The sequence below is a fragment of the Notolepis coatsorum genome, assembly GCF_963971535.1.
Source record: "Notolepis coatsorum genome assembly, chromosome: 1".
NCBI classification, from domain to species: Eukaryota; Metazoa; Chordata; class Actinopteri; order Aulopiformes; family Paralepididae; genus Notolepis; species Notolepis coatsorum.
In genome coordinates, this window is record NC_140165.1 from 68,339,014 (window position 1) to 68,365,144 (window position 26,131).

General features: G+C 46.6%; 1 protein-coding gene across 1 annotated transcript; it reads right to left on the reverse strand.

Annotated features, from left to right (window-relative positions):
* Positions 1 to 282: 282 nt before the first annotated feature.
* On the reverse strand, positions 283 to 24,025 carry morn2 (MORN repeat containing 2). Its single transcript, XM_084313368.1, has 5 exons — positions 23,894 to 24,025; positions 10,806 to 10,856; positions 9,619 to 9,725; positions 4,738 to 4,874; positions 283 to 1,038 (listed from the first exon to the last, which is right to left on the reverse strand). Exons 3-5 carry the CDS (start codon positions 9,694 to 9,696, stop codon positions 936 to 938), a joined length of 318 nt encoding a protein of 105 aa, XP_084169494.1. The 5' UTR covers positions 9,697 to 9,725; positions 10,806 to 10,856; positions 23,894 to 24,025; the 3' UTR covers positions 283 to 935.
* Between the last annotated feature and the right edge of the window lie 2,106 nt (positions 24,026 to 26,131).

The following is a 26,131-nucleotide window of genomic DNA, read 5'->3' on the forward strand; positions in this document are numbered from 1 at the left end:
AACAGGCTGGTCCTCTCAGTTTAAATAGAGTGCTTTATTAGTGAAGTGTGTGTGAGGCTCTGTGATACGACCACTGAGGGCTCTACGACGTGGCTTCAGCTACAGCTCAATGAAATAACACGGTAGCAGTCCCTATAAGACAAGGGACATCTACATCATTTCACTGAGCTGGAATTAACACAACACAAGGATTCAATGTCCCTGATGACCATCACTGGTGGCCATATTCAAACTCATTTTACTCTGAACAACTGTCAAACGAAAGTAATGTTGTTATTTGTACACAGGCTAATACACAACACATATTGTAAAGTAATGTTGTTATTTGTACACAGGCTAATACACAACACATATTGTAAAGTAATGTTGTTATTTGTACACAGGCTAATACACAACACATATTGTAAGATAATGTTGTTATTTGTACACAGGCTAATAAGCAACACATATTGTAAAGTAATGTTGTTATTTGTACACAGGCTAATACACAACACATAATTGTAAAGTAATGTTGTTATTTGTACACAGGCTAATAGGCAACACGTATTGTAAAGTAATGTTGTTATTTGTATACAGGCTAATACACAACACATATTGTAAAGTAATGTTGTTATTTGTACACAGGCTAATAAGCAACACATATTGTAAGGGCAGCAGGTACAAGGATTCTTCTGATGCTAACTGTATTAGGGATGTTCGATATTGGCTTTTTTACCGATATCCGATATACCGATATTGTCGAACTCTTAATTTCCGATACCGATATCAACCGATACCAATATTTGCGGGGTTTCCCCCCCCAAAGAAATGGATGAAAACTGATACCGATCATTTCCAATATTACATTTGAATGCCAATAGCGGCCGATAATATCGGACATCCCTAGCCGCCCTGGCCTATAACCATCAGAAGTAACCTATGGATTCCTGTAACATCTACATGTTGTGTTGCAGCTTGAGGGCCGCCGCGGCCTTGCTGTGGAAGTGTCCGGTCCAGACCAGGCCCTGGGGGTTCGTGAAGGAACCCTCTCCTCTCAGCCTGAAGCACAGAGAACACAGAGCACACAGAGCAGACTAGTGGTCAGACATTGTGTCGTTGTTTTTTTTTTTTTTTTTTACTTGGGAATACAAAATTATTCAATGGTAGTTATAGTGGAAACAAGCCATCTGTCCTCTTCTAAACTATTATATTTTTATAATGATTTTCTTTTATTTTTAATTTAAAATAAAACATTTAGATAATTTTTTGGGTAGATTTTTATTGGTTTATTGGACAAGCCCGGCAGAGCGGAAGGATGGGAGAAGATATGGGGGTGGGACATGCGGCAAAGATCGCCGGGTCTCTGCTGAGTGTCTCTGGCCTGCTCCCTGCCTCTCTATCCTCCACTGTCTCTGCTGAGTGTGCCTGGCCTGCTCCCTGCCTCTCTATCCTCCACTGTCTCTGCTGAGTGTCTCTGGCCTGCTCCCTGCCTCTCTATCCTCCACTGTCTCTGCTGAGTGTGCCTGGCCTGCTCCCTGCCTCTCTGTCCTCCACTGTCTCTGCTGAGTGTGCCTGGCCTGCTCCCCCTCTCTGTCCTCCACTGTCTCTGCTGAGTGTGCCTGGCCTGCTCCCTGCCTCTCTGTCCTCCACTGTCTCTGCTGAGTGTCTCTGGCCTGCTCCCTGCCTCTCTATCCTCCACTGTCTCTGCTGAGTGTGCCTGGCCTGCTTCCTGCCTCTCTATCCTCCACTGTCTCTGCTGAGTGTGCCTGGCCTGCTCCCTGCCTCTATGTCCTCCACTGTCTCTGCTGAGTGTGCCTGGCCTGCTCCCTGCCTCTCTGTCCTCCACTGTCTCTGCTGAGTGTACCTGGCCTGCTCCCTGCCTCTCTGTCATCCACTGTCTCTGCTGAGTGAGCCTCTCTGTCCTCCACTGTCTCTGCTGAGTGTGCCTGGCCTGCTCCCTGCCTCTCTGTCCTCCACTGTCTCTGCTGAGTGTCTCTGGCCTGCTCCCCCTCTCTGTCCTCCACTGTCTCTGCTGAGTGTGCCTGGCCTGCTCCCTGCCTCTCTGTCCTCCACTGTCTCTGCTGAGTGTGCCTGGCCTGCTCCCTGCCTCTCTGTCCTCCACTGTCTCTGCTGAGTGTGCCTGGCCTGCTCCCTGCCTCTCTGTCCTCCACTGTCTCTGCTGAGTGTGCCTGGCCTGCTCCCTGCCTCTCTGCTGTCTCACAGGGTTGTGTGTTCATCATGATACCTTATGATCATCCTGGGTGGCAACCTGTTGTCAATGCTATCTCTATGGATGTTGTTTATGTTGTCTATGCTTACCCGTTATGCCTATCTATCATTTTATTAAATGTATATATAATGGTATATATGTTATATACCGGTATATATAAAAATGGTATATAAATGGTAGTATGTGGGGCGGCTACGTGGCGTAGTGGGCAAGGCGCTCGCCATGAAATGCTGGAGACGCTGGGCTCGTCAGTTAGAGCCCAGCGCTCCACATTTGCTTTCAGTTTAGCTGGTCGTCCGTACTAATACACATTGGCCGTATTAGGGGTGGGAAACTGATGGGTGGGGATCGGGCGTTGTGGACAGCGACTCCTACAGGTCGGTTGGTGCGCCTGCGCAGTAGAATCAGGAAGTGTCGGGGGCAGCGTGAGCCTCCCACGCGTTACTCCTCGCCACTGAGAGATCGAGCTGCGCAGGTGAAAAGATGCGACTGCTCTTACCTCAAGTACCGGAGGGGACTTGTGCTATGTATGACTTAGTCCACATTGCAGCCGGCTTGTGAGAGGCAAGAAACAGCGTCCGTGACAGGGGAAGGTTGAATTGGATGATACGAAATTGGGATGGGAGAAAATATAGAAAATGGGAGAAAAAGTGGATCAAAAAAAATAAATGGTAGTATGTACAATATAAAATTGTACCAAAAAATCATTGACAGTGTGTTGTTAAATGTATATAAATTTTTTTACTATTTGTAAGTCACTTTGGATAAAATTTAATTATTTGACGAATGAAAGGAGAAAAGGGAGTGGCTAGCTTCTGTTTATAAACCTCAGCACACGAGGAAGAGGACAGAATTAGTGTGTTTGTTTGTATCAAGATTGGTGGAACTTTGTCTGAACTGACAAAGCTTGTAATAAATAGAATTAATTGAGAACACAGGTCCGGCCTTTTTCTTTTCTCTACAAAGATAGAGTTTTTTGGTAGTGATCGATCTCATCCTTGCAGAAACTTTTTGAAACAAGGGGGGCGCCAGCGTTTTTCATCTCGTCCAGCTTCGCATTGGAAATGGTAAATATGTCGGGTGATGAGATTATTAAGCACTTGCACTCTTTGAAGAACCAGGACAATTCAGACGATGATGATTACCTTCATGACTGTAATTTGCAGAGCATAGAGCGGTTCTAAATGGACTGTGATGCAGTTGCCGTGAGGGCCGAAGCCTTGGTTAGCTTCATAGATAAATTGCTATGAGCTAGCTAAGGGGGGCCGCTCTTTGGGGGGGCACTGGATGAGTTGCGTCGGCTTGAGTTATGTCTCCAATTAAGTGTCGGTTCTGAAGGGTGGAGCTAGTTGAAGTCTGAACTAGCTTGCCCACTGGAAATTATTTGACGAATGAGAGGAGAAAAAGCTGATGGCGAAAATTATTGACCACCGTTGTAGCCAAGGAGCGTCTGTTCCAAAAGCGATCTCAGACGGGCGCTCAGAGTGGGGGAAGGTGACACAAGAAGTCGAAGAAGTCCATTGTTTTGACGAGAGCCTCTGAATGAATGGGAGCGGGTTGGCCATTTTGGATAATCATGCCGAATCTTTACTGGTAGTCTGGTACACACATTACAAAAACCTTTGTAAAACATTCATTTTCTTTTTTTTATCTACTTTTTCTTCCTCTTATTTTTCTGTATTTTTCTCCCATCCCAATTTAGTCGTTATGCCAATTCCCCCCTCCCCTTCCTGGTTGTTGCACGCATTTGCCCCCCACATGCCGGTCTAGGGAGCCCTGAAGTCTATCAGATGCTTCCTCCGATACATAGGAGACAGCCAGCAGCCTCTTTTCACCTGACAGCGAGGACTCTCATTGGTGAAGTGTAACGCGTGGGAGGGTCACACTACCTTACCCAGTTCCCTCCCTCGCTGTGCAGGCGCCCTGACCGACCTGTAGGAGTCGCTGTTTACAGCGACCAGGATACAACCCACCGGCTTCCCACCCGCTGACACTGCCAATTGTGTCAGTATGACGACCGACCAAGCCGGAGGTACCGCTGACAGCTGGATTCGATACCAGTGTATCTGCGGTGGTAGACAGACACTTAGTCCACTGCGCTACCCGGCCGCCCTTAAAACATAAATTTTCTGTGGGATCTTTTTTTTCTTTATAAACTTTGGACCTGTACTAGATAATACTTCAGGCTATGGAACCATTATGTTTTCCAGCTCCTACCTCTCAGCTGGAACTTAAAAACAGGCATCTGGCAACCAGTAAAAAGAAATGTGAGTACACAAAACTTTTACTTCAGTGTGTTCAAACCTCTGTTTCTCTATTACATTAGCACTCAAAAACAAAACAAAAAATAGCCCCATTCCTTCCCAGATCCTTACGAGGTTTACAGTGTGTTATTACATGTATATAATAGTAAGATGTACAATACAAGATCATCAGAAATCATAAAACAGTTGATTTTTAGTGTTTCCATTCCCCTGTAATCGTTGGCATGCAGGATGTTGCAGACATCTTAGTATGTTTCTCCTCACCTGTGTTTGCAGAAGTTGCCCATGTATGTTGAGCCATCAGGGAAGGTGTATGTTCCTGTGCCATGGTACATGTTGTCTTTGAAATCCCCTTCATACACTGATCCAGAAGCAAGTTTCAGGGCCCCCCTGCCAGTCATCTAGAGCAGAGAGACCAGTCATCTAGAGCAGAGAGAGACCAGTCATCTAGAGCAGAGAGAGACCAGTCATCTAGAGCAGAGAGACCAGTCATCTAGAGCAGAGAGAGACCAGTCATCTAGAGCAGAGAGACCAGTCATCTAGAGCAGAGAGAGACCAGTCATCTAGAGCAGTGATTCCCAAAGTCGGGGTCGCGACCCAAAGGTGGGCCGTGAGCAGCCACGGGTGGGCCGCGAGATGATTTCCAAAAAAAAAAAAAAAAAAAAGGCAGGCCACTGAACTTAGAAGCAGGCCAGGACAGTGTTTCTAGTTGTATTCTAAAATTCTATTCTATTGTATTCTAAAATGTGACTATATGGTTTTATATTAACTTAATAAATAAACAAAAACGAATTTCTTATGTTATTTCAACAAACATTTCAAACTAAATAACAGATTATGCACATAAAACGCTGAAAACAACCGAAGCAACAATAGTATTTTAATGAGGCTATTATTATTATCATTATTATTTTGCAACAAGTTAGCCCTCTCATAAATAGCACATATAAATGAATAACTAACTTGAACTAACTTTATAGGATTGAAGTGATATTTGGCTTAAAAAATCGGTCGCCTGGCAAAAAAAAAAAAAAAAAAAGACGATGTGCATTGGGCCGCGGCTCTCTGACGCCTTATTTTCTGGGTCCTGGCCTGAAAAGTTTGGGAACCCCTGATCTAGAGGAGAGAGAGACCAGTCATCTAGAGCAGAGAGAGACCAGTCATCTAGAGCAGAGAGACCAGTCATCTAGAGGAGAGAGAGGCCAGTCATCTAGAGCAGAGAGAGACCAGTCATCTAGAGCAGAGAGACCAGTCATCTAGAGGAGAGAGACCAGTCATCTAGAGCAGAGAGACCAGTCGTCTAGAGCAGAGAGAGACCAGTCATCTAGAGCAGAGAGACCAGTCATCTAGAGGAGAGAGACCAGTCATCTAGAGCAGAGAGACCAGTCATCTAGAGCAGAGAGACCAGTCATCTAGAGGAGAGAGAGACCAGTCATCTAAAGGAGAGAGACCAGTCATCTAGAGCAGAGAGACCAGTCATCTAGAGCAGAGAGACCAGTCATCTAGAGGAGAGAGAGACCAGTCATCTAGAGCAGAGAGACCAGTCATCTAGAGGAGAGAGAGACCAGTCATCTAGAGCAGAGAGACCAGTCATCTAGAGGAGAGAAAGACAAGTCATCTAGAGCAGAGAGACCAGTTGTCTAGAGCAGAGAGACCAGTCATCTAGAGCAGAGAGACCAGTCATCTAGAGAAGAGAGAGACCAGTCATCTAGAGCAGAGAGACCAGTCATCTAGAGGAGAGAGAGACAAGTCATCTATAGCAGAGAGACCAGTCATCTATAGCAGAGAGAGACCAGTCATCTAGAGCAGAGAGACCAGTCATCTAGAGGAGAGAGAGACAAGTCATCTAGAGCAGAGAGACCAGTTGTCTAGAGCAGAGAGACCAGTCATCTAGAGCAGAGAGACCAGTCATCTAGAGAAGAGAGAGACCAGTCATCTAGAGCAGAGAGACCAGTCATCTAGAGGAGAGAGAGACAAGTCATCTATAGCAGAGAGACCAGTCATCTAGAGCAGAGAGACCAGTCATCTAGAGCAGAGAGACCAGTCGTCTAGAGCAGAGAGAGACAGGTCATCTAGAACAGAGAGAGACCAGTCATCTAGAGCAGAGAGAGACCAGTCATCTAGATGAGAGAGACCAGTCATCTAGAGCAGAGAGACCAGTCATCTAGAGCAGAGAGACCAGTCATCTAGAGAGAGAGACCAGTCATCTAGAGCAGAGAGACCAGTCATCTAGAGAGAGAGACCAGTCGTCTAGAGCAGAGAGAGACCAGTCATCTAGAGCAGAGAGACTAGTCATCTAGAGGAGAGAGGCCAGTCATCTAGAGCAGAGAGACCAGTCATCTAGAGAGAGAGACCAGTCATCTAGAGCAGAGAGACCAGTCATCTAGAGGAGAGAGACCAGTCAGCTAGAGGAGAGAGAGACCAGTAATCTAGAGCAGAGAGACCAGTCATCTAGAGGAGAGAGAGACCAGTCATCTAGAGCAGAGAGACCAGTCATCTAGAGGAGAGATACCAGTCATCTAGAGCAGAGAGACCAGTCATCTAGAGCAGAGAGACCAGTCATCTAGAGGAGAGAGACCAGTCATCTATAGCAGAGAGACCAGTCATCTAGAGGAGAGAGAGGCCAGTCATCTAGAGCAGAGAGAGACCAGTCATCTAGAGCAGAGAGACCAGTCATCTAGATCAGAGAGACCAGTCATCTAAAGGAGAGAGACCAGTCATCTAAAGGAGAGAGACCAGTCATCTAGAGGAGAGAGACCAGTCATCTAGAGCAGAGAGACCAGTCATCTAGAGCTGAGAGACCAGTCATCTAGAGGAGAGAGAGACCAGTCATCTAAAGGAGAGAGACCAGTCATCTAGAGCAGAGAGACCAGTCATCTAGAGCAGAGATACCAGTCATCTAGAGGAGAGAGAGACCAGTCATCTAGAGCAGAGAGACCAGTCTTCTAGAGGAGAGAGAGACCAGTCATCTAGAGCAGAGAGACCAGTCATCTAGAGGAGAGAGAGACAAGTCATCTAGAGCAGAGAGACCAGTCGTCTAGAGCAGAGAGACCAGTCATCTAGAGCAGAGAGACCAGTCATCTAGAGAAGAGAGAGACCAGTCATCTAGAGCAGAGAGACCAGTCATCTAGAGGAGAGAGAGACAAGTCATCTATAGCAGAGAGACCAGTCATCTATAGCAGAGAGAGACCAGTCATCTAGAGCAGAGAGACCAGTCATCTAGAGGAGAGAGAGACAAGTCATCTAGAGCAGAGAGACCAGTCGTCTAGAGCAGAGAGACCAGTCATCTAGAGCAGAGAGACCAGTCATCTAAAGAAGAGAGAGACCAGTCATCTAGAGCAGAGAGACCAGTCATCTAGAGGAGAGAGAGACAAGTCATCTATAGCAGAGATACCAGTCATCTAGAGCAGAGAGACCAGTCATCTAGAGCAGAGAGACCAGTCGTCTAGAGCAGAGAGAGACAGGTCATCTAGAGCAGAGAGAGACCAGTCATCTAGAGCAGAGAGAGACCAGTCATCTAGAGGAGAGAGACCAGTCATCTAGAGCAGAGAGACCAGTCATCTAGAGCAGAGAGACCAGTCATCTAGAGAGAGAGACCAGTCATCTAGAGCAGAGAGACCAGTCATCTAGAGAGAGAGACCAGTCGTCTAGAGCAGAGAGAGACCAGTCATCTAGAGCAGAGAGAGACCAGTCATCTAGAGGAGAGAGACCAGTCATCTAGAGCAGAGAGACCAGTCATCTAGAGAGAGAGACCAGTCATCTAGAGCAGAGAGACCAGTCATCTAGAGGAGAGAGACCAGTCAGCTAGAGGAGAGAGAGACCAGTAATCTAGAGCAGAGAGACCAGTCATCTAGAGGAGAGAGAGACCAGTCATCTAGAGCAGAGAGACTAGTCATCTAGAGGAGAGAGGCCAGTCATCTAGAGCAGAGAGATACCAGTCATCTAGAGGAGAGAGACCAGTCATCTATAGCAGAGAGACCAGTCATCTAGAGGAGAGAGAGAGGCCAGTCATCTAGAGCAGAGAGAGACCAGTCATCTAGAGCAGAGAGACCAGTCATCTAGATCAGAGAGACCAGTCATCTAAAGGAGAGAGACCAGTCATCTAAAGGAGAGAGACCAGTCATCTAGAGGAGAGAGACCAGTCATCTAGAGCAGAGAGACCAGTCATCTAGAGCTGAGAGACCAGTCATCTAGAGGAGAGAGAGATCAGTCATCTAGAGCAGAGAGAGACCCGTCATCTAGAACAGAGAGACCAGTCATCTAGAGGAGAGAGACCAGTCATCTAGAGCAGAGAGACCAGTCATCTAGAGCAGAGAGACCAGTCATCTAGAGAGAGAGACCAGTCATCTAGAGGAGAGAAACCAGTCATCTAGAGGAGAGAGACCAGTCATCTAGAGGAGAGAGACCAGTAATCTAGAGCAGAGAGACCAGTCATCTAGAGGAGAGAGAGACCAGTCATCTAGAGCAGAGAGACCAGTCATCTAGAGGAGAGAGAGACCAGTCATCTAGAGCAGAGAGATACCAGTCATCTAGAGGAGAGAGACCAGTCATCTATAGCAGAGAGACCAGTCATCTAGAGGAGAGAGAGACCAGTCATCTAGAGCAGAGAGAGACCAGTCATCTAGAGCAGAGAGACCAGTCATCTAGATCAGAGAGACCAGTCATCTAAAGGAGAGAGACCAGTCATCTAAAGGAGAGAGACCAGTCATCTAGAGGAGAGAGACCAGTCATCTAGAGCAGAGAGACCAGTCATCTAGAGCTGAGAGACCAGTCATCTAGAGGAGAGAGAGACCAGTCATCTAGAGCAGAGAGACCAGTCATCTAGAGCAAAGAGAGACCAGTCATCTAGAGGAGAGAGACCAGTCATCTAGAGCAGAGAGACCAGTCATCTAGAGCAGAGAGAGACCTGTCATCTAGAACAGAGAGACCGAGAGACACCAGTCATCTAGAGCAGAGAGATACCAGTCATCTCTAGAGCAGAGATACCAGTCATCTAGAGCAGAGAGACCAGTCATCTAGAGAGTAGAGAGACCAGTCATCTATGGTAGAGAGAGGCCAGTCATCTATGGCAGAGAGAGACCAGTCATCTATGGAAGAGAGAGAGACCATTAATCTATGGCAGAGAGAGAGACTACACACACATACCTTGTCTTTGTGCCACTCTCCAGTGTAGGTCATTCCACTGGCTTTTGATGTATGTTTTCCAAAACCACTCCTTTTCATCTCTCCTGATTCAGAACTACACTCTCCATCTGAGAAGAAAAGAGAAAAGGAGATCATAGAAGAGAAGAGGAGAAAAGAGAATAGAAGAGAAGAGGAGAGAAAGGAAAAGAGAAGAGGAGAGAATAGAATATAAGAGGAGAGAGGAAGAGATAAGAGAGGGGGAGAGAAGAGAAGAGAAGAGAAGAGGAAAGAAGATTAGTTAGAGAGGAGAATATAACTAGTACAACATATCATACTGTGTTTGAACTCTCAGGGACTGAACAACATAACATAACATAACATAACACTCCCCACCCTCCAGAACATTTACAACAAGCGTTGCAAGGGCAAGGCTAAGAGAATCATTAAAGACTCCAGTCACCCGAACAACTGCCTCTTTGAACTGCTGCGGTCAGGCAAGCGATACCGGAGTCTCAAGGCGAGCACAGAAAGACTCAGAAGAAGCTTCTATCCCCAGGCCATCAGGCTGCTAAACGAACAATGAACACTACACAACAACAACCACCAAACGCACATAGCACACACATCCACACGCACACACTCACTTTAAACAAACACACTGTAGCACCCACTCCACACACTTTATAGCACACACCCACTTTAAACAAACACACTGTAGCACCCACTCCCCACACTTTATATTTATTGATGAAGGATTGCACTACAACTCGTACACCTTACTGTAAATTGTACCTAAATTGTACCTCATCCCATTTCTGCTTTGCACTATATAGTACTGTACATTAGTACACTGCATAGTATTGTATATTATATGGTAACTCAGAACATTGTACATATGTCTATACCGAACACTGTGACCTCATTTTCTTCTTCTAAATTACATGCTATACTATGTTATTTGATACTATCTTGTCTAGCACAGTCTCTGGAGCGTAACAGTAAGAAGCATTTTGTATGAAAGTATTCTGTACTTCTGTATGACAACTATTAAAGAAACTTGAACTTGAAGTCAACTACATTTTTAACTTAATTAAAAGTTTGATTTATTTCATATTTTGTGTGTAAAATCAAGCTTAGGTAATTTCCTTAGGGTGCCAATACTTCTAAATGTTCTAAAATTGGAAAGTTGTCTCCGCAATTACACTCACCATATCTGTCCCCATTTGGAAAAATGTACGATATTTTCAAAAGTTGTTCTCCTGGATGTGGAAAAAAATGCATAAATTGCTTTAGCAGTATTTTATAGACCTAGCTGGCAGCTGCTTAACGGAACACACCAACATTATGGGAAATGTGCTTACCATCTTCTCCAGAGTCAGACAAGAAGATAGATACTAATTTCCTCTCAGATAGCCAGCTTAAAACTAAGGAGTCCCCTAGATATCAATTTCCTCTCTGTGCATTCAGTAGAAAGCTATCTGGCCCCAAGCTAGCCTAGCTTAGCACAAATTCATGTGTGGTGGAACCGGAGAGGTTAATTATGCGCAAGGTCAAATCTTCATGGTTGATACAAATGTATTGTTCAAACATTGCTAATCAAATACAATTTATATTCAGGAGTTTAGTAGAGGACTTAATAATAATAATAATAATAATAGATCAAATTTATATAGCGCCTTTCATAGAACCCAAGGTCGCTTTACAATCAGGACAAAAAATAGGGCAAGGAAAGTAGGGGGGGGAGGGGGAAAAGGGGATGAGGGAAAGTAGGGGATAATGGACCTAATTTAATCTAAAACTAACTGATGGGGAAAGCCTTGGTGAAGAGGTGTGTTTTTAGAGCGGATTTGAAGGTGTCCAGGGTTGGGGCGTTGCGGATTTCGGGGGGGAGAGAGTTCCAGAGGGTAGGGGATGCCACGCTGAAGGCTCTGTCCCCAAAAGTCCGTAACCTGGTGCGAGGGATGGAGAGGAGACCTAGATCAGAGGATCGTAGGTTCCGGGATGGAGTGTACTGGTGGAGGAGATCAGACAGGTACCGGGGGGCGAGGGCATGGAGGGATTTGTAGGTGAGGAGCAGGAGTTTGAAGGTGATGCGGAACCTGACTGGAAGCCAGTGGAGACTTAACTTCATCTGGCCAGGAAAATAATCAAGCATAGCTTTCTACTGAACACAGGCAAAATTGGTATATATCTTCTTGTCTGACTCTGGAGAAGATAGAATAGAATAGAATAGAAATACTTTTATTATCCTGTAGGAAATTTGACACTGCAAATCGCTCAACATTTAAACAGTTAGACAGGACAGGTCACAAATTAGAATAATAACACAAATCAAATCAAGTTGCCTAGGATAAGAGTAGAGTAAAATAGAATAAAAATGGAATAAAATATACAGTAAATAAATACAGTAAAAATATACTGAGCATGGGGGAAGGGGGGGGGTACAGGTAGTAAAAACAACACAAGCAGTGTAAACAAATTGGTCAATATAATTAACTATCTAACTAACTGAAATATATATTCACAGTGTCACATAAGGTGCAGTATGCATCAGGTAGTGTTATTGTCCTCCTTGGGTTCCTATTAGTCCTAGGTCAATGTCTGGCAGCAGTCGCTGCCTCCTGTTGTGGAGCCTGGAGGCCGCTAGTCGCGGCCTCCTGCCACTATGGAGCTGCCGCTCTGTGCTCAGTGATGCAGTGAGGCACAGTGATGCATTGTATAGTCTGATGGCTGTTGGAATGAAGGACTTCCTGTGCCGTTCAGTGCTGCATTTGGGTAGTGTGAGCCTAGCACTGAACATGCTCCTCCTGTCAGCCAAGTCTGTGTATAGTGGGTGGGAGGGGTTTTCCCTGATGGCCTGGAGCTTAGCAAGGCTCCTCCTCTCCGCCACCCTCGCTAGAGAGTCCAGCTCCACCACAACCACGCTACTGGCCTTCCTGACCAGCTTATCCAGCCTGGTTGTGTCCCCTGCTCTCAGTCCGCTGCCCCAGCAGGTCACAGCGTACAAGAAGGCGCCCGCCACCACTGACTCATAGAACATCCTCAACATCCTTGTACAGACATTGAAGGATCTCAGCCTTCTGAGGAAGTAGAGTCGGCTCTGGCCCTTCTTGTACAGTGCCTCTGCGTGTTTTGACCCGTTCAGTTTGTTGTTGATGTGCACACCGAGATATTTGTACACCTCAACCATGTCCACATCAACTCCCCTGATGGAAACAGGGGTCACAGGTGCACTCCTCCTCCTCCCCAGCTCCACAACCAGTTCCTTGGTCTTCGCCACATTTAGATACAGGTGGTTTTTATCGCACCATGTGACGAAGTCCACTACCAGTTCCCGGTATTCCCTCTCGTCACCGTCCTTTATACATCCCACTATCGCAGAGTCATCAGAAAACTTCTGAAGGTGGCAGGACTCTGACCGATAGTGGAAGTCGTTGGTGTAGACAGTGAAGAGGAAGGGAGAGAGGACTGTCCCCTGCGGGGCCCCGGTGTTGCTGACCAGTCTGTCTGACACACAGCTCCGTAGGCGCACATACTGTGGTCTGCCCGTCAGATAGTCCACAACCCAGGACACCAGGGGGGCCTCTACCTGCATCGCCTCCAACTTCTCACCCAGTAGCCAAGGCCTTATGGTATCAAAAGCACTGGAGAAGTCAAAGAACATGACTCTCACAGTGCTCCCCGGCTTGTCTAGGTGAGTGTAGGCTCGGTTCAGCAGGTAGATGACAGCATCCTCTACCCCCAGTCGGGGCTGGTAGGCGAACTGGAGTGGGTCTAGGTGGGGTTTGGTCACCGGGCGGAGTTGCTCCAGGACTAACCTCTCCATGGTCTTCATTATGTGAGAGGTTAGAGCCACCGGCCTGTAGTCCTTGGACGTGCTGGGACGCGGGCACTTAGGGACAGGGACCACACAGGAGGTTTTCCACAGTGTCGGGATGGTAAGTGCATTTCCCATAATGTTTTAACTTGGCAGTTTTACAGAAAATAGTCAAAGGGATGGTTTCATTCCATACCTTCATTTGAAGTGGGCCGTATTGCTCGTCTATTGGTGAAAGCGACAAACTATTAGGCTGCATAGCAAGCTGACTATGGATTTTAGGGTTCATACAGATATTAAATGTAATTCAAGGAGGACTTTCAAGGACCTTTTCCAGTAAATTTTTTCCTTTGAACGCTTATTTGCCATCTTCCCCAGAATCAGACAAGAAGATGGATAGTAATTTCATCTATGTATCTATGTATCTATCTATCTATCTATCTATCTATCTATCTATCTATCTATCTATCTATCTATCTATCTATCTATCTATCTATCTATCTATCTATCTATCTATCTATCTATCTATCTATCTATCTATCTATCTATCTATCTATCTATCTATCTATCTATCTATCTATCTATCTATCCGTCTATCTATCTGTCCGTCTATAATTCTATCTATTGTAAAATGACTATGAAAAGTTGTTTACAATGCGGTGACTGGTCAGTTCAGGACCATTCACAACCGGACGTGGTCACTCGTCCGAGCGGCTTGTCAAATGATGCTCGCCGGATGTTTTGTCTTGTAACTCGAGAATGGAATCATGCAATAGGTCGAGTAGGGTGACAATGGAAAGGCGGCAAATTCAACTTTTCAACAATGTATTGGTTGAAATCGGTATCTGCGAAAAAACGCAGCCCGGAGCCGACAGACGAGGGCAAAGTGCCGCGACGTGCGCGCAAGTGCGTGATGGCCCGCCGTCGGTCCGATGCTTAAGAGGTTGTTACAGTTTTTCTCAGTCGCTTTGGTGCATTTCTCACATCACCTTTAACATTTGCACAACATTTAGTGCATTTCTCAAAACAATTAGTACAAACTGCAAAACCTAGTTGATAACCTGCAAAAGTGTATCACTTGCTCAAAATGGATAGTTCCTTCCTCAAAAGCAAGTATTCTTGTCAATGAAAGTCAGTGTCATCAAAATGAAAAGTCCTGACACCATTCTTTATGAACAAGATAGTCAAATGGCTTTGTCATGTTTTCATTATGACAGATCACTCTGTAAGTGTTTTCCAATGCAAAAAAGTCAGATCTTGGTGACACTACCTGAAAATGCTCAAGACAGCACTATACACTATTTGCACAGCCATTTGAAATCTACAGTTAAGTTACACATTACTGTACAGTGTACACATTGTAATATTCCCTCCGTGTTGGTCTGGGACATCAATGGTTTCTCTCTGTCCAATGTGATTTCTTCCGCGCCTTCTACCTTTTGCCAGATTGAAACCCGCCTCATCAACGTATATGAATGTGTGCAGCGGTTCCCTGGTACAAGCTTTATCCCAGAAGAGAGAGAGAGAAAAACTATAAACTTTTCCTGTGTAACATAATGCATTTTGGACAACATATTATACACTATGAACTGTCATGTAAGTGTACTGCATGACACTACACAAAGTAACCAGTTTACAGCACTGAACATAAATGTGTTCTTTACATACTGGCGATGGATGTCCTTCACTCTGTTGCTGTTCCGGTCAAATGGCACATTGTACTACAATTATTTCATGCGCATTTAATTTCTCCTGAGCACTCTGTCAATTGTAGCGATTGAAACGGATTCAATATTACCAAAAGATATTGTCATCCTCTATAACAGCGCTTTGTATCTCTCTCAACCTTATGGAATTGTTTGCAATCACCATTGCACAAATGGCTTCCTCTTGTTGCGGAGAAAAAAGGGGCCCTCTTCCACCTCTGCGAGGTTGTCTTGCAATCCTATGTGGTGCAGAGTAAAATTACAGTAATGTACAGTAAACATGAGATATACTGCTTCACGTAACCCATATTACTGTAGTGTGCAATAACAGTGCTTCCCACTTCCCAAATGCTGCAGTACAGTACCATACTGTAAATATGGCAAATATTTACTGTAACACTACTTTACACTACAATACAGTAAATCTGTGCTGCAGTAAAGCTCTAAGTCTAAATGTAAACAAGTTCTTGTCCCACTGTAAGCTTCATGTATGACACAATGGCAGTAGTGCAGTGCAGATTGTTTAGTGCTGAATTACTGTCCAATGTACACACCTGCTATCCCGACTAAATGTTTGAATAATTTAATTTACAGTGGTTCTCTCAACATTTGGCTGCACCCTTTGACCAGCCTCAGCCATTGTGAGGCTGTGCTTGACAACATGGTCCACAAGTGACATATTTTGACAACTAGTTCAACATTTTTGTATGTAATGACTCAATCAATGAAATGAGGACTATTCGTTTTATAGAGAATGACTATTCAGCATTCATATAGTTCATTTTGACTGACATGACATAAGCAAATGATAATGTTATAAAACAGCAGAGAATTATATGAAAGCAATTGATGCATGTCCAAAAGCATTTGCAATTTGTTCGGAGGAATGAGAAACTGCTACTATGATGTGCACAAATTACTAAATGTTGTGGAGGTTGAACTAACAGTTATGAGAATTTTAATTCTGATCTGAGAAATGCACCAAAGCAATTGAGAAAAACTGTAATGCACGAAGCTTAGAATAACTCATGGACTCGAGAATATTCTGCTGTCTTTTATTTTTTCTGTTTATTATTAATACTTTTGCCTAATTAAACTATAAAATAAATCTATCTGAATAGAACTAAATCTTTCAAAGAGGATCTCTGAGCACGGTCGGAATCCCCAATAAATTGGTGACCCCGACGCGTGTATCACTTCCGCAACGGATTTAGTCGGATTTCGGTTTCCGGGTTCGCCTGATTGGCCGCGACGGCCACGTGACACGCGTGGCACGCCCCCGCGGCAGCGGCAGCGTTGCCGCTGCGAATCAGAGCAATATTGTCGCGCCATCTTCTGAGTGCAGACGCGCTGCTGTTTAATCACTTTTCCCACTTCAATGACAGAGCTGCTGTTTAATGCTCACTTTTCCCACTTCAATGACAGAGCTGCTGTTTAATAATATTGTCGCGTTATGGAAAGAAGGATGAGAGAGCGTAGATTTCAGTGTGTATCATTTAATTATTTATCATTTAACATTTGAAAGACAGAGCTGCTGTTTAATAATATTGTCGCGTTGTGGAAAGCAGGATGAGATAGCGTAGATTTCAGTGTGTATCATTTAATCATTTATCATTTAACATTTGAAAGGCATACATTGTTGTCATACAGAAGTACAGAATACTTTTATCCAAAATGCTTAACAGTCTCTGGAGCGCGCCAGTAAGAAGCATTTGCACTGCAACTCGTACACCTTACATTTCTGCTTTGCACTATAGCGTATTGTATATTAGTACATTGCATAGTATATTGTATGGTACAGTAACAGTCTCTGGAGCGCAACAGTAAGAAGCATTTGCACTGCAACTCGTACACCTTACTGTAAATTGTACCTCATCCCATTTCTGCTTTGCACTATAGCGTATTGTATATTAGCACATTACGCAGTATATTGTATATTGTATGGTAACTCAGTTACTTCTATTCTGCATCGAACATTGTACATATGTCTATACTGAACAGCGTGCCCTCTATTTTTACTTCTATTTTACATGCTATACTATTTTATTTCATACTTATCTTGTCTAGCACAGTCTCTAACAGTAACAGTAAGAAGCATTTTGGATAAAAGTATTCTGTACTTCTGTATGACAACAATGTATGCCTGTCAAATGTTAAATGATAAATGATTAAATGATACACACTGAAATCTACGCTCTCTCATCCTGCTTTCCACAATGCGACAATATTATTAAACAGCAGCTCTGTCATTGAAGTGGGAAAAGTGAGCATTAAACAGCAGCTCTGTCATTGAAATGGGAAAAGTGAGCATTAAACAGCAGCTCTGTCATTGAAGTGGGAAAAGTGATTAAACAGCAGCGCGTCTGCACTCAGAAGATGGCGCGACAATATTGCTCTGCGCTGCCGCGGGGGCGTGCCACGCGTGTCACGTGGCCGTCGCGGCCAATCAGGCGAACCCGGAAACCGACATCCGACTAAATCTGTTGCGGAAGTGATACACGCAACCCGACGTGGTCCTCGAAACCAGGTACAAGGACAGACCAGATCCAGGACGATCTAATCAACACTCTTGTGGGCCTCATCTAAAAAGGTGTAGAGCCTCTTATATGAAAGTCTGCATAGGGTTAATTAACATAGTACTTTTTAGGCAAGAGTGTTGACGATCCTCTCCTGACTGTCTGAATCGATAGGTTATGTATATAACCTAGTTATATGAGTACTGGCTGAGCGTCCCGCTCTTCGCCATATTGAGATATACCTCATCTCCAGTACCTACTGTACTACATAACGAAAACAAAGCACCCTTGCACTTGACCAGGCCCCGCCCCAGTGACTTACCCATAAGACACCAGGCGTGGTCACACTCGCCCTTCCTCGGGAAAGGTTTACCATCAGAAAAAAAATCCCAAGGGACCTCAGGGCATGCTAGAGCGGGACGCTCAGCCAGTACTCATATAACTAGGTTATATACATAACCTATCGTTATATACTCATACTGGCAATCGTGACCCGCTCTTCGCCATATTGAGATATGGGGCAGAGCGGACGCGAGGCCTGACAAATGTACCCCCTGAGGACCCGTAAACCCACACCAGGGGGGAGGGGAGTCCCGTCACCCCTCCTTCCTAGTGAAGAGGGGGCGGCAGTCAACTCCACCCAAGTGCGAAAAAGAGGGAACTAGAAACCTCCAAATGCACAGCACAGGCGGGACCACATGTGACACAACACCTTGCGGTCCACACCCACACATCCCTGCTAACCCACCGAAAGGCGGGAAGCAGGGGAGGTTCCAGACCTCAGAACCGCCTGGGAGACAGAACCCCCAGTCATGTCCATGAGGTAAAACCTTACGAAGGGACCCGGGGAGGACCATGAGGCCGCAGCACAGATGTCCTCCACCGAGGCCCCTCCTAACAGGGCGGCAGAGGCCGCCACCCCACGAGTGGAGTGCGCCCTGACACCCCCAGGGGGGGCCAGCCCAGCCAACGTGTAGCAAAGGGCAATGCCCTCGCACAACCAATGGGACAGGCACTGTTTCGACAGTGCCCTACCAGTGCGAGAGCCACCGTAACAGACAAAAAGCTGATTGGTAGCCCTGAGGTCCTGAGTCCGGCTGAGGTAAATCCCCAAAGCCCGGACCGGACATGACAGGTGAAGGCTCGCCTCTAACTCACTAGCGTGAGGAGGCGGATGAAATGCCTGAACCACAATATCCCTGGAGCGAAAAGAGCTCCGGATATTTTTTGGCACGAAGACTGGATTAGGCCTCAGAGTGGCACCGCTATCGACACGAATAGACAGGCACTCAGGCCGCTCCGAGAGAGCACAGAGCTCACCCACACGCTTAGCGGAGGTGATGGCCAGCAGGAACGCAGTCTTGAATGACAGCTGTTCCAAAGGCGCTTGCTCAAGAGGCTCAAACGGGGCCTCGGACAACCGACCGAGGACCAATTGAAGATCCCAACTCGGAGACAGAGAACGTTTCACCGGCTTAAGGCGCCGAGCGCCAAGCAGGAAACGCTTCACAAGAGGGTGGCTGAACAACGTAACGCCCTCAAACCCCTCATGACAAGAGGATATAGCCGCAGCATATACCCTCACGGTCGAAGCCAACAGTCTATCAAGGATAGACTGAAGGAAGGTAAGGACAGCGTCCAGGGGGCAGGACACCGGGTCCCGGCCCCCCACCTTACACCACTCTTGGAAAATACGCCACCTACCCGTGTAAACCGCGATAGTGGAGGGAGCATGCGCGTTCCGGATGGTGTCAACCACAGAAGGGTCCATCCTCTCCAGACTCACCCTCTCACCAGCCAAACCATCAGAGGCCGGCCCAGCACAGGGAACTGACACAGAGACCCGTGCGCTTGAGAGAGGGCCCGCAATGACCAAGAAACAGGCCACGGCGGGGCTACTAAGAGCTGGATCAGGACCGGGAACCACGCAGCCGTGCCCCGGTCCGGCGCAACCAGGATCAAGGTCCTGTGCTCCCCCCGTACCCGCTCCAACAACTGACCTATCAGGTGTGAGGGGGGGAAGGCGTACAGAAGCCCGGGCGGCCATGGATACATCGAGAAGGCATCCACCCCCAAGGGAGGATCGTCCCCCCGACTGACCGAGAACCACAAGGGGCACTGGTGAGACTGTCTGCTCGCAAACAAATCCACCGAAGCTTCCCCGAAGCGGTCCCAGATCTGCATGACTATGTCTGGACGTAGTCCCCACTCGTCGTGAAGAGGACCGCCCCGCGACATCACATCTGCGCCCACATTCTCCTTGCCAGGGATGTGGAGCGCCCTCAGACTGCGCAGATTGTGAGACGCCCACAGCCAGAGGCTGACCGCCGCCCGGTGTAGACGGATGGAGCGTACTCCACCCTGTCTGTTGATATACGCCACTGCTGTCATACTGTCCGTCCTGATCTAAATGTGCTCGCCTACCACCAAGTGGGCGAGCCGCCTGAGGACCAGGAGGATCGCCTTCAATTCCAACACATTGATGTGCAGGGCAGACCGGGCAGCATGGATCGTCCAGCTGCCCCCCACTGCGTCGGTCCGACACGTCCCCCCCATCCCGTGAGGGAGGCGTCGGTGAAGACCGTGACGTGTGAACGCCTGCTGCCCATGGGGACCCCGCTGGTGAGGGTACCAGTCCTCCTCCAGTGGGCGAGATCCCCCCGTATCGACAAGGGAACCTTCAACCGTTTCCACTTGCCCCTTACCGGGTCTATTTTCATACTGGAAAACCACCTCTGTATCCTCCTCATGAAGAGGAGGCCAAGAGGGACCACAGAGTGAGCGGATGCCATCATACCGAGCAGGCGCATCACCTGCAGCGCCGTGACCGTCCCTCCAGGACGGAAACCCCCGAGCGTGTTGAGGATAGACACTCTCCGTTGCTCCGAGAGGGTTGCCCTCATGGGCCTTGAACTTAGACCCAAGCCCAAGTACTCCACCTGTTGATTGGGAAGAGGCGTACTCTTCTTCCAGTTCACAGCAAAACCCAGCTTGGTGAGGAATTCTACCACCAGCCTGGTATGAGACCTGGCGACCTCCTCCGACCGACTGAGGAGCAGAATGTCGTCGAGATAGAAAATAATTCGTATCCCCTGACGACGTAGAGGCTCCAGCGCGGTCTCTACGCACTTGGTGAATGTGCGGGGGGCCAGAGAGTAGCCGAACGGCAACCTCTGGTATTCGTACGCTACGCCCTGAAAAAGGAACCGTAGGTATTTCCTGTGAGGAAGGAAAATCGGGATGTGAAAATACGCATCCTTCAGGTCTATGGAGGTAAACCAGTCCCCCACCCTGACAGCGTTTAACAGGTGTTTGACGGTCAACATTCTGAACCATCTCGCCACAATCAGACGATTGAATGCGGACAGATCCAGTAGAGGTCTGACACCTCCCGTTTTTTTGGGCACCAGAAAATAACAGGAGTAGACGCCTGACATCGCGTCCTCTCTCGGGACCACGACTACGGCCTGCTTCGCCAACAGAGATTGGATCTCATCGGCCAGAGCTGTCACTGCTGCCGACCCTGACAATAGGGTCTGCACCAAACCTGAAAACGGAGGGTGGGGTTGTGCGAACTGCAAGACAAGCCCCCGCCTCAACGTTCTCTCCATCCACCTTGACATACGGCACTGTTGCAGCCATATGTGACAATAATCCCAGAGCGCACCCGCCGCCAACTGGCGCTGGGACGCAAGGAACTGTAGATAGGCGGCCCGGTCCCTCCCGCTGTGCGTAGCCAACTCTGAACCCGCCAACCGTGCGGGCAGGGTGTTCCGTGGAATCGGGACAACGGTCCCTGATACAACCCACGAGGCAATCGCACCCAAGGGGGGACCCCGACAGAAAGGGCCGGTTTGATACGGGAGAAGCTGACATCAAACCAGGTGGCTGTGCTCTCACCTCCGGCTGCATAGCGTGAGGCGGTGTGGGATCCAGGTCAACAACCGCCCGCGTCTCCGCAGAACAACAAAAAAGTCCTTCCGCGGAAAGAGGAGCCTTAAGGAGAAGAAACCTTTCTTCCTCCCCAAGGAAAGACTGCTCCAACCAGAGATGCCTATTAACAAGTGTTGATAGCATCCTAATCCTCCCCACGGTTATAGCTTGCGACTGATTTCTATAACCCCAAAAACACGCAAGATGTTTTCAGCGTCGGCTGGTCCTGTAGCCCCACTACCCGACGCTAATGTGGACAGAAAAACAATCAGCTGAGCCACAACACTGGCCGCAGCTAAATTCCATCCTATGGCAGTATAACTCTCATCAGTCCATACTGCCACCTGCCGGGCCAACCTGCTCTCAAGCGTCGGCTTCCGGGTGGGACACCGTTCAACCCCGCCGGGGCACAGGATCGATGCTACCTGGCTCTCTAGCCACGGCACACCTGCCCTGCGCCCTGTTGTCAACCCATTCACCCGTAAAAAGGGTAAATAAGTCTCAGCAAAACCCCCCACATTAGCTACCGACTGACCTTCATCAATGAACCGGTTAAGAGGAGGGAAAAGCGGTGACATCCCACAGCGGGGAACATTAGAACAGTGACCCAGCATTATAGCATTAGTATTAGCAGCGCGCTACAAGATAGCCTGGAAAACATCCAACTCAGAGGGACGTTTACCCAGACATCCTGCCCCTTACGCCGATACACAACTCGGTTGTCTAACAGAACAACAAGCAGCATTACTAACACCAGCGTTAATGCCTGATGACACAGAGCCTACCTGGGTGCGAGTTAGCTCGATAGCTAAACATCGCACGTCGTCCCTCGATCTGCTGCCAAAAGACGAGGAAACACCAGGACAGACCCGACGTGCCGTTGGAACATGCCGAGAAGATTCCAGGGGCTGGCAAATCTCCGGCGAATACTCAACATTGCGCAATTTCTCTTTACACTTCATAACGCTAGTTACACAGGGTGCAAAGCAGCCGTCATGATGGAAAACGAAAAAAGAGGAAGGGCGAGTGTGACCACGCCTGGTGTCTTATGGGTAAGTCACTGGGGCGGGGCCTGGTCAAGTGCAAGGGTGCTTTGTTTTCGTTATGTAGTACAGTAGGTACTGGAGATGAGGTATATCTCAATATGGCGAAGAGCGGGACGCGATTGCCAGTACGAGTATATAACTGCGCCTTTGAGGAATCCGTCATTTACTGTAAGTAAGGCCAATTTTCCAATTAAAGCTAATAATAACGTGGATGTATTGGAGCAGTTGAATGTACTTCTATAAGTAGTCACTAACCCTATAATGAATCAATAATATTATTGACATATTACCATTATTGATTATTGCCATCTTTTTTTTTTTTTAAAGGGTAAAAAATAAAAGGAACATGAATGAATGTGGATGAGAGCCTTGACATTAAGTGGTTGTAGCTATGGCTGTGGGGGGGGGGGGGGGGCTGGAGACATGATCCAAGATACTTTTATACGCCTGAGTCTCCTGAACACGGACAGACCAATCCCAAGTCGATCTGCACTTTCTCGGCTGAGCTATAGTCGCTTTTTCGTACCTACTCCTGAACTACGCATGCGCAGATTGATGAACATAGACTCCGTGGGCAATCTGCGCATGCTTAAAATTGGAAGGTGTATTTCTTCCGTTTTGCCTAGGCTAATAGTTTCCCTGTGCGTACAGTTATTGTGCTAAACTAGGCTAGTGTGCAACCAGATCTCTCTCTCTAGTCTGTACTGGACGCACAGAGATTAAATTACTATCTCAAATCATAAATGAGGAGATGGCTGATCCCATTCAACTCAATGTCGACTGAACTAAAAGTTTCCACACTTGGCACCAATGTGCGTCCACATGCTACACAATGATGACCCTTCCTTGCTTTTATAGTTTCCTTGGTAGTTGACAATAAAGAAGAATTGTGGGTCCAAACACTGTTCCCTAGCAACATAATCCCATTCTCTATTGTATAAATGTATGTTAAGTCAGCTGAAACTTGACAGGTTCTACTATTTGTAGTTAAGTGAAATGCTCTCTGCTGAGGACAAAAACAAAACAACAAAAATCAGGTTCAAGGAACCTTTTATTCTCTTTGACAACAACACCTCCTCACCTGACATCTTTCAATTCCAAGTGTTTAGGCAGCTCCTCCCAGATGTCTGAGCAGTCAAACAGAAACTAAACTACTACTACTCACTGTATCTGTTTATTTTATACTGTATATGGACTCAACTGTCAGTAGCCAAGTCAACTGAACAACGTTAATCTATTTGACTAGAGTTCAATTCTTTACTCCGTCGACCACCTTACCTTCATGTGAAACACTGTGTTACCATAGCGACCGACCTCGTGCAGCGATGCTTCGCCGGAAGGTCGCTTACATTACAGACCGAGATGCAGACCTGACGTATTCATTAACTGTATTCATTACTCTGTTTACTTGGAGTTGTTTGTTAAAAAGAATAGTCAAAAAATTCCTCAGCTCAAATATGTGATTTTATTATTAACTCACGCGATACTTTCAAGCTGTCGTCAAACGAGCAGCAGAATCGTGTGGACTTCCGGCCAAGACATTTCAAAATTAAAGTCCTCAAGTCAAAGTCTATTAGATTCATTTTCATCATGAACAAGACATGTGTAAAGTGCAATAGTATTATACAATGTACAGGTGATTAAACTGGGTATAAAATATATATATTAGTACTACTGGGTGTAGTGCTAATTAGATGTACAGAGTTGTAATGTTAATGTACAGTGATACAGGTATAAAGACAGTATGGAAGAGTAGGCAAGTGGTCTTTCCTCAGTCAAACCACTATCAGTATCAGGTAATGGCAATCGGAAAATAGAAGTCTGGTCTGATGCTTCCCCTTGCAAGACATTCATTCATATTGAACTTGTCACATTTGTCAATGTGTCACTGATTGGTGTCCCAGTTTGAACACCACACTCATGCATCCAATGTTTCCTATGAAAGTTCACGTAATTTCCAATACATTGTGTGTGTAACTGAGGGGTACAATTCCCTGACTGTATTACTAGATATGATACTTACTACCACTACCTTTGTACTTAATATTCGGCCACCCAGTACACGGCATAAATATATTATGATGAACACTGTCACGTAGATGAAACGGATCCAACACAAATGTACGAATTAGAAATAGGTCTTTATTTCTACACAGCGATGGTGTGTAGAGCAAGCACTTAATCAAATCAATCACATTTATGAATGGGAATTAGTATGCACTTTTATGGCAAGAGTATTCGTCGGTATATCAATAGAGAATGTCCAATCTCTGAAGGCGCAGGTGGTACATATACGACCTGGAATAGTTTAAGGAATAACAGCAATGATACTTTAATGATTATATACTGGATACACTAGGGGGGGTTAATCCGGTCGCTTGTAAGCCGACAGGAGTAGGAAGGGGGGGGGGGGTAGAATCCGGCTGCCTCATCCGGCCAAGGGTATCCCAGGTGAACCCACTGTAGTGCCGTTCAATGCGCCGGCGATCCTTGGACCACAGATGAAAGCAGGTGGACTCTTTGTGGGCCGGCGTCCTCCGGTCCACGGAGGAGAGACGTGAAGCGACCTCGTCTTGCAGAGCGTCTCCTCACCTTGCGTCCTCTCCAGGGGGGGGGGTTCCAACACACGGCAGTGTCGGGGGTCTTTATCCATGGAATAATCAACGTATACAAAGCATAATCCGTGCCGGGGAAGGCGGGCTGTCGTCGGTAGAATAATCCGGTATACAGGTCCACTCGCTCGTCGGCTCTGGGGCTCCTCGGGTGCAGCTTCACGTGGGGTCAACCACCCTGGATAAGCAGCCAGTTCTCTGCCCGAAACGATGGGGTACTGACTACGGTAGTATTCTCACCGCACGAAGCACTATATATTAACAGACTATTATTAGCTTAATAGACTACGTCCAACTCGACGATATAGTGCCAAATATGACTATTCAAATATTAATATACACGATGTCTCAATACCGATGGTAAGCCGAACTTGGCCTTACTCCCACACGTGGCGTCGCGGGGAGGCTTTACGTCTGTGACTCTATTGGAGGGTAAGAAACTGGACTGAAAAGAAAGTCCTATTTTAGTAGCGCAGTATATATACGCACTATGAACAAATAGTCCCATTAGTAGGTAGCCAGATTCCTACGCGGAACTAGGACTTGTTCGTACATGTTGAGCGGTACGTTTGAACTGGGTCTGAGGGGTATGGCAGCCTGGCACCAAGGTCTCGACCAATAGTAGAATGGAGACTATTATGGGATGTTCAGTAGGCTAGAATGGATATTCAATGCATATTGTACAAGGAATATACAAGGGATATCAGGGAATATTAGAGAATATACAAATACAATTAAATATATATATATAAATAAATATATATATTCGGTTTAATCTGGCCCTTCACAACAGCCACCCCCTGATTGGTCCCAGACCTAATCAGTTAAACAGAGACAGATTAATCGCGTTGTCTATTTACACATAAGGGTTTGCTGTAGGGGTCAGTCAACTTCACAAAGTCAT

Coding starts and splice junctions, on each gene's coding strand:
- morn2 (XM_084313368.1), bottom strand. CDS start 9,696: ATGAAAAGGAGTGGTTTTGGAAAACATACATCAAAAGCCAGTGGAATG. Junction 4,875..9,618: donor GAGAGTGGCACAAAGACAAG/GTATGTGTGTGT, acceptor TCTCTGCTCTAG/ATGACTGGCAGGGGGGCCCT. Junction 1,039..4,737: donor GGCAACTTCTGCAAACACAG/GTGAGGAGAAAC, acceptor TCTGTGCTTCAG/GCTGAGAGGAGAGGGTTCCT.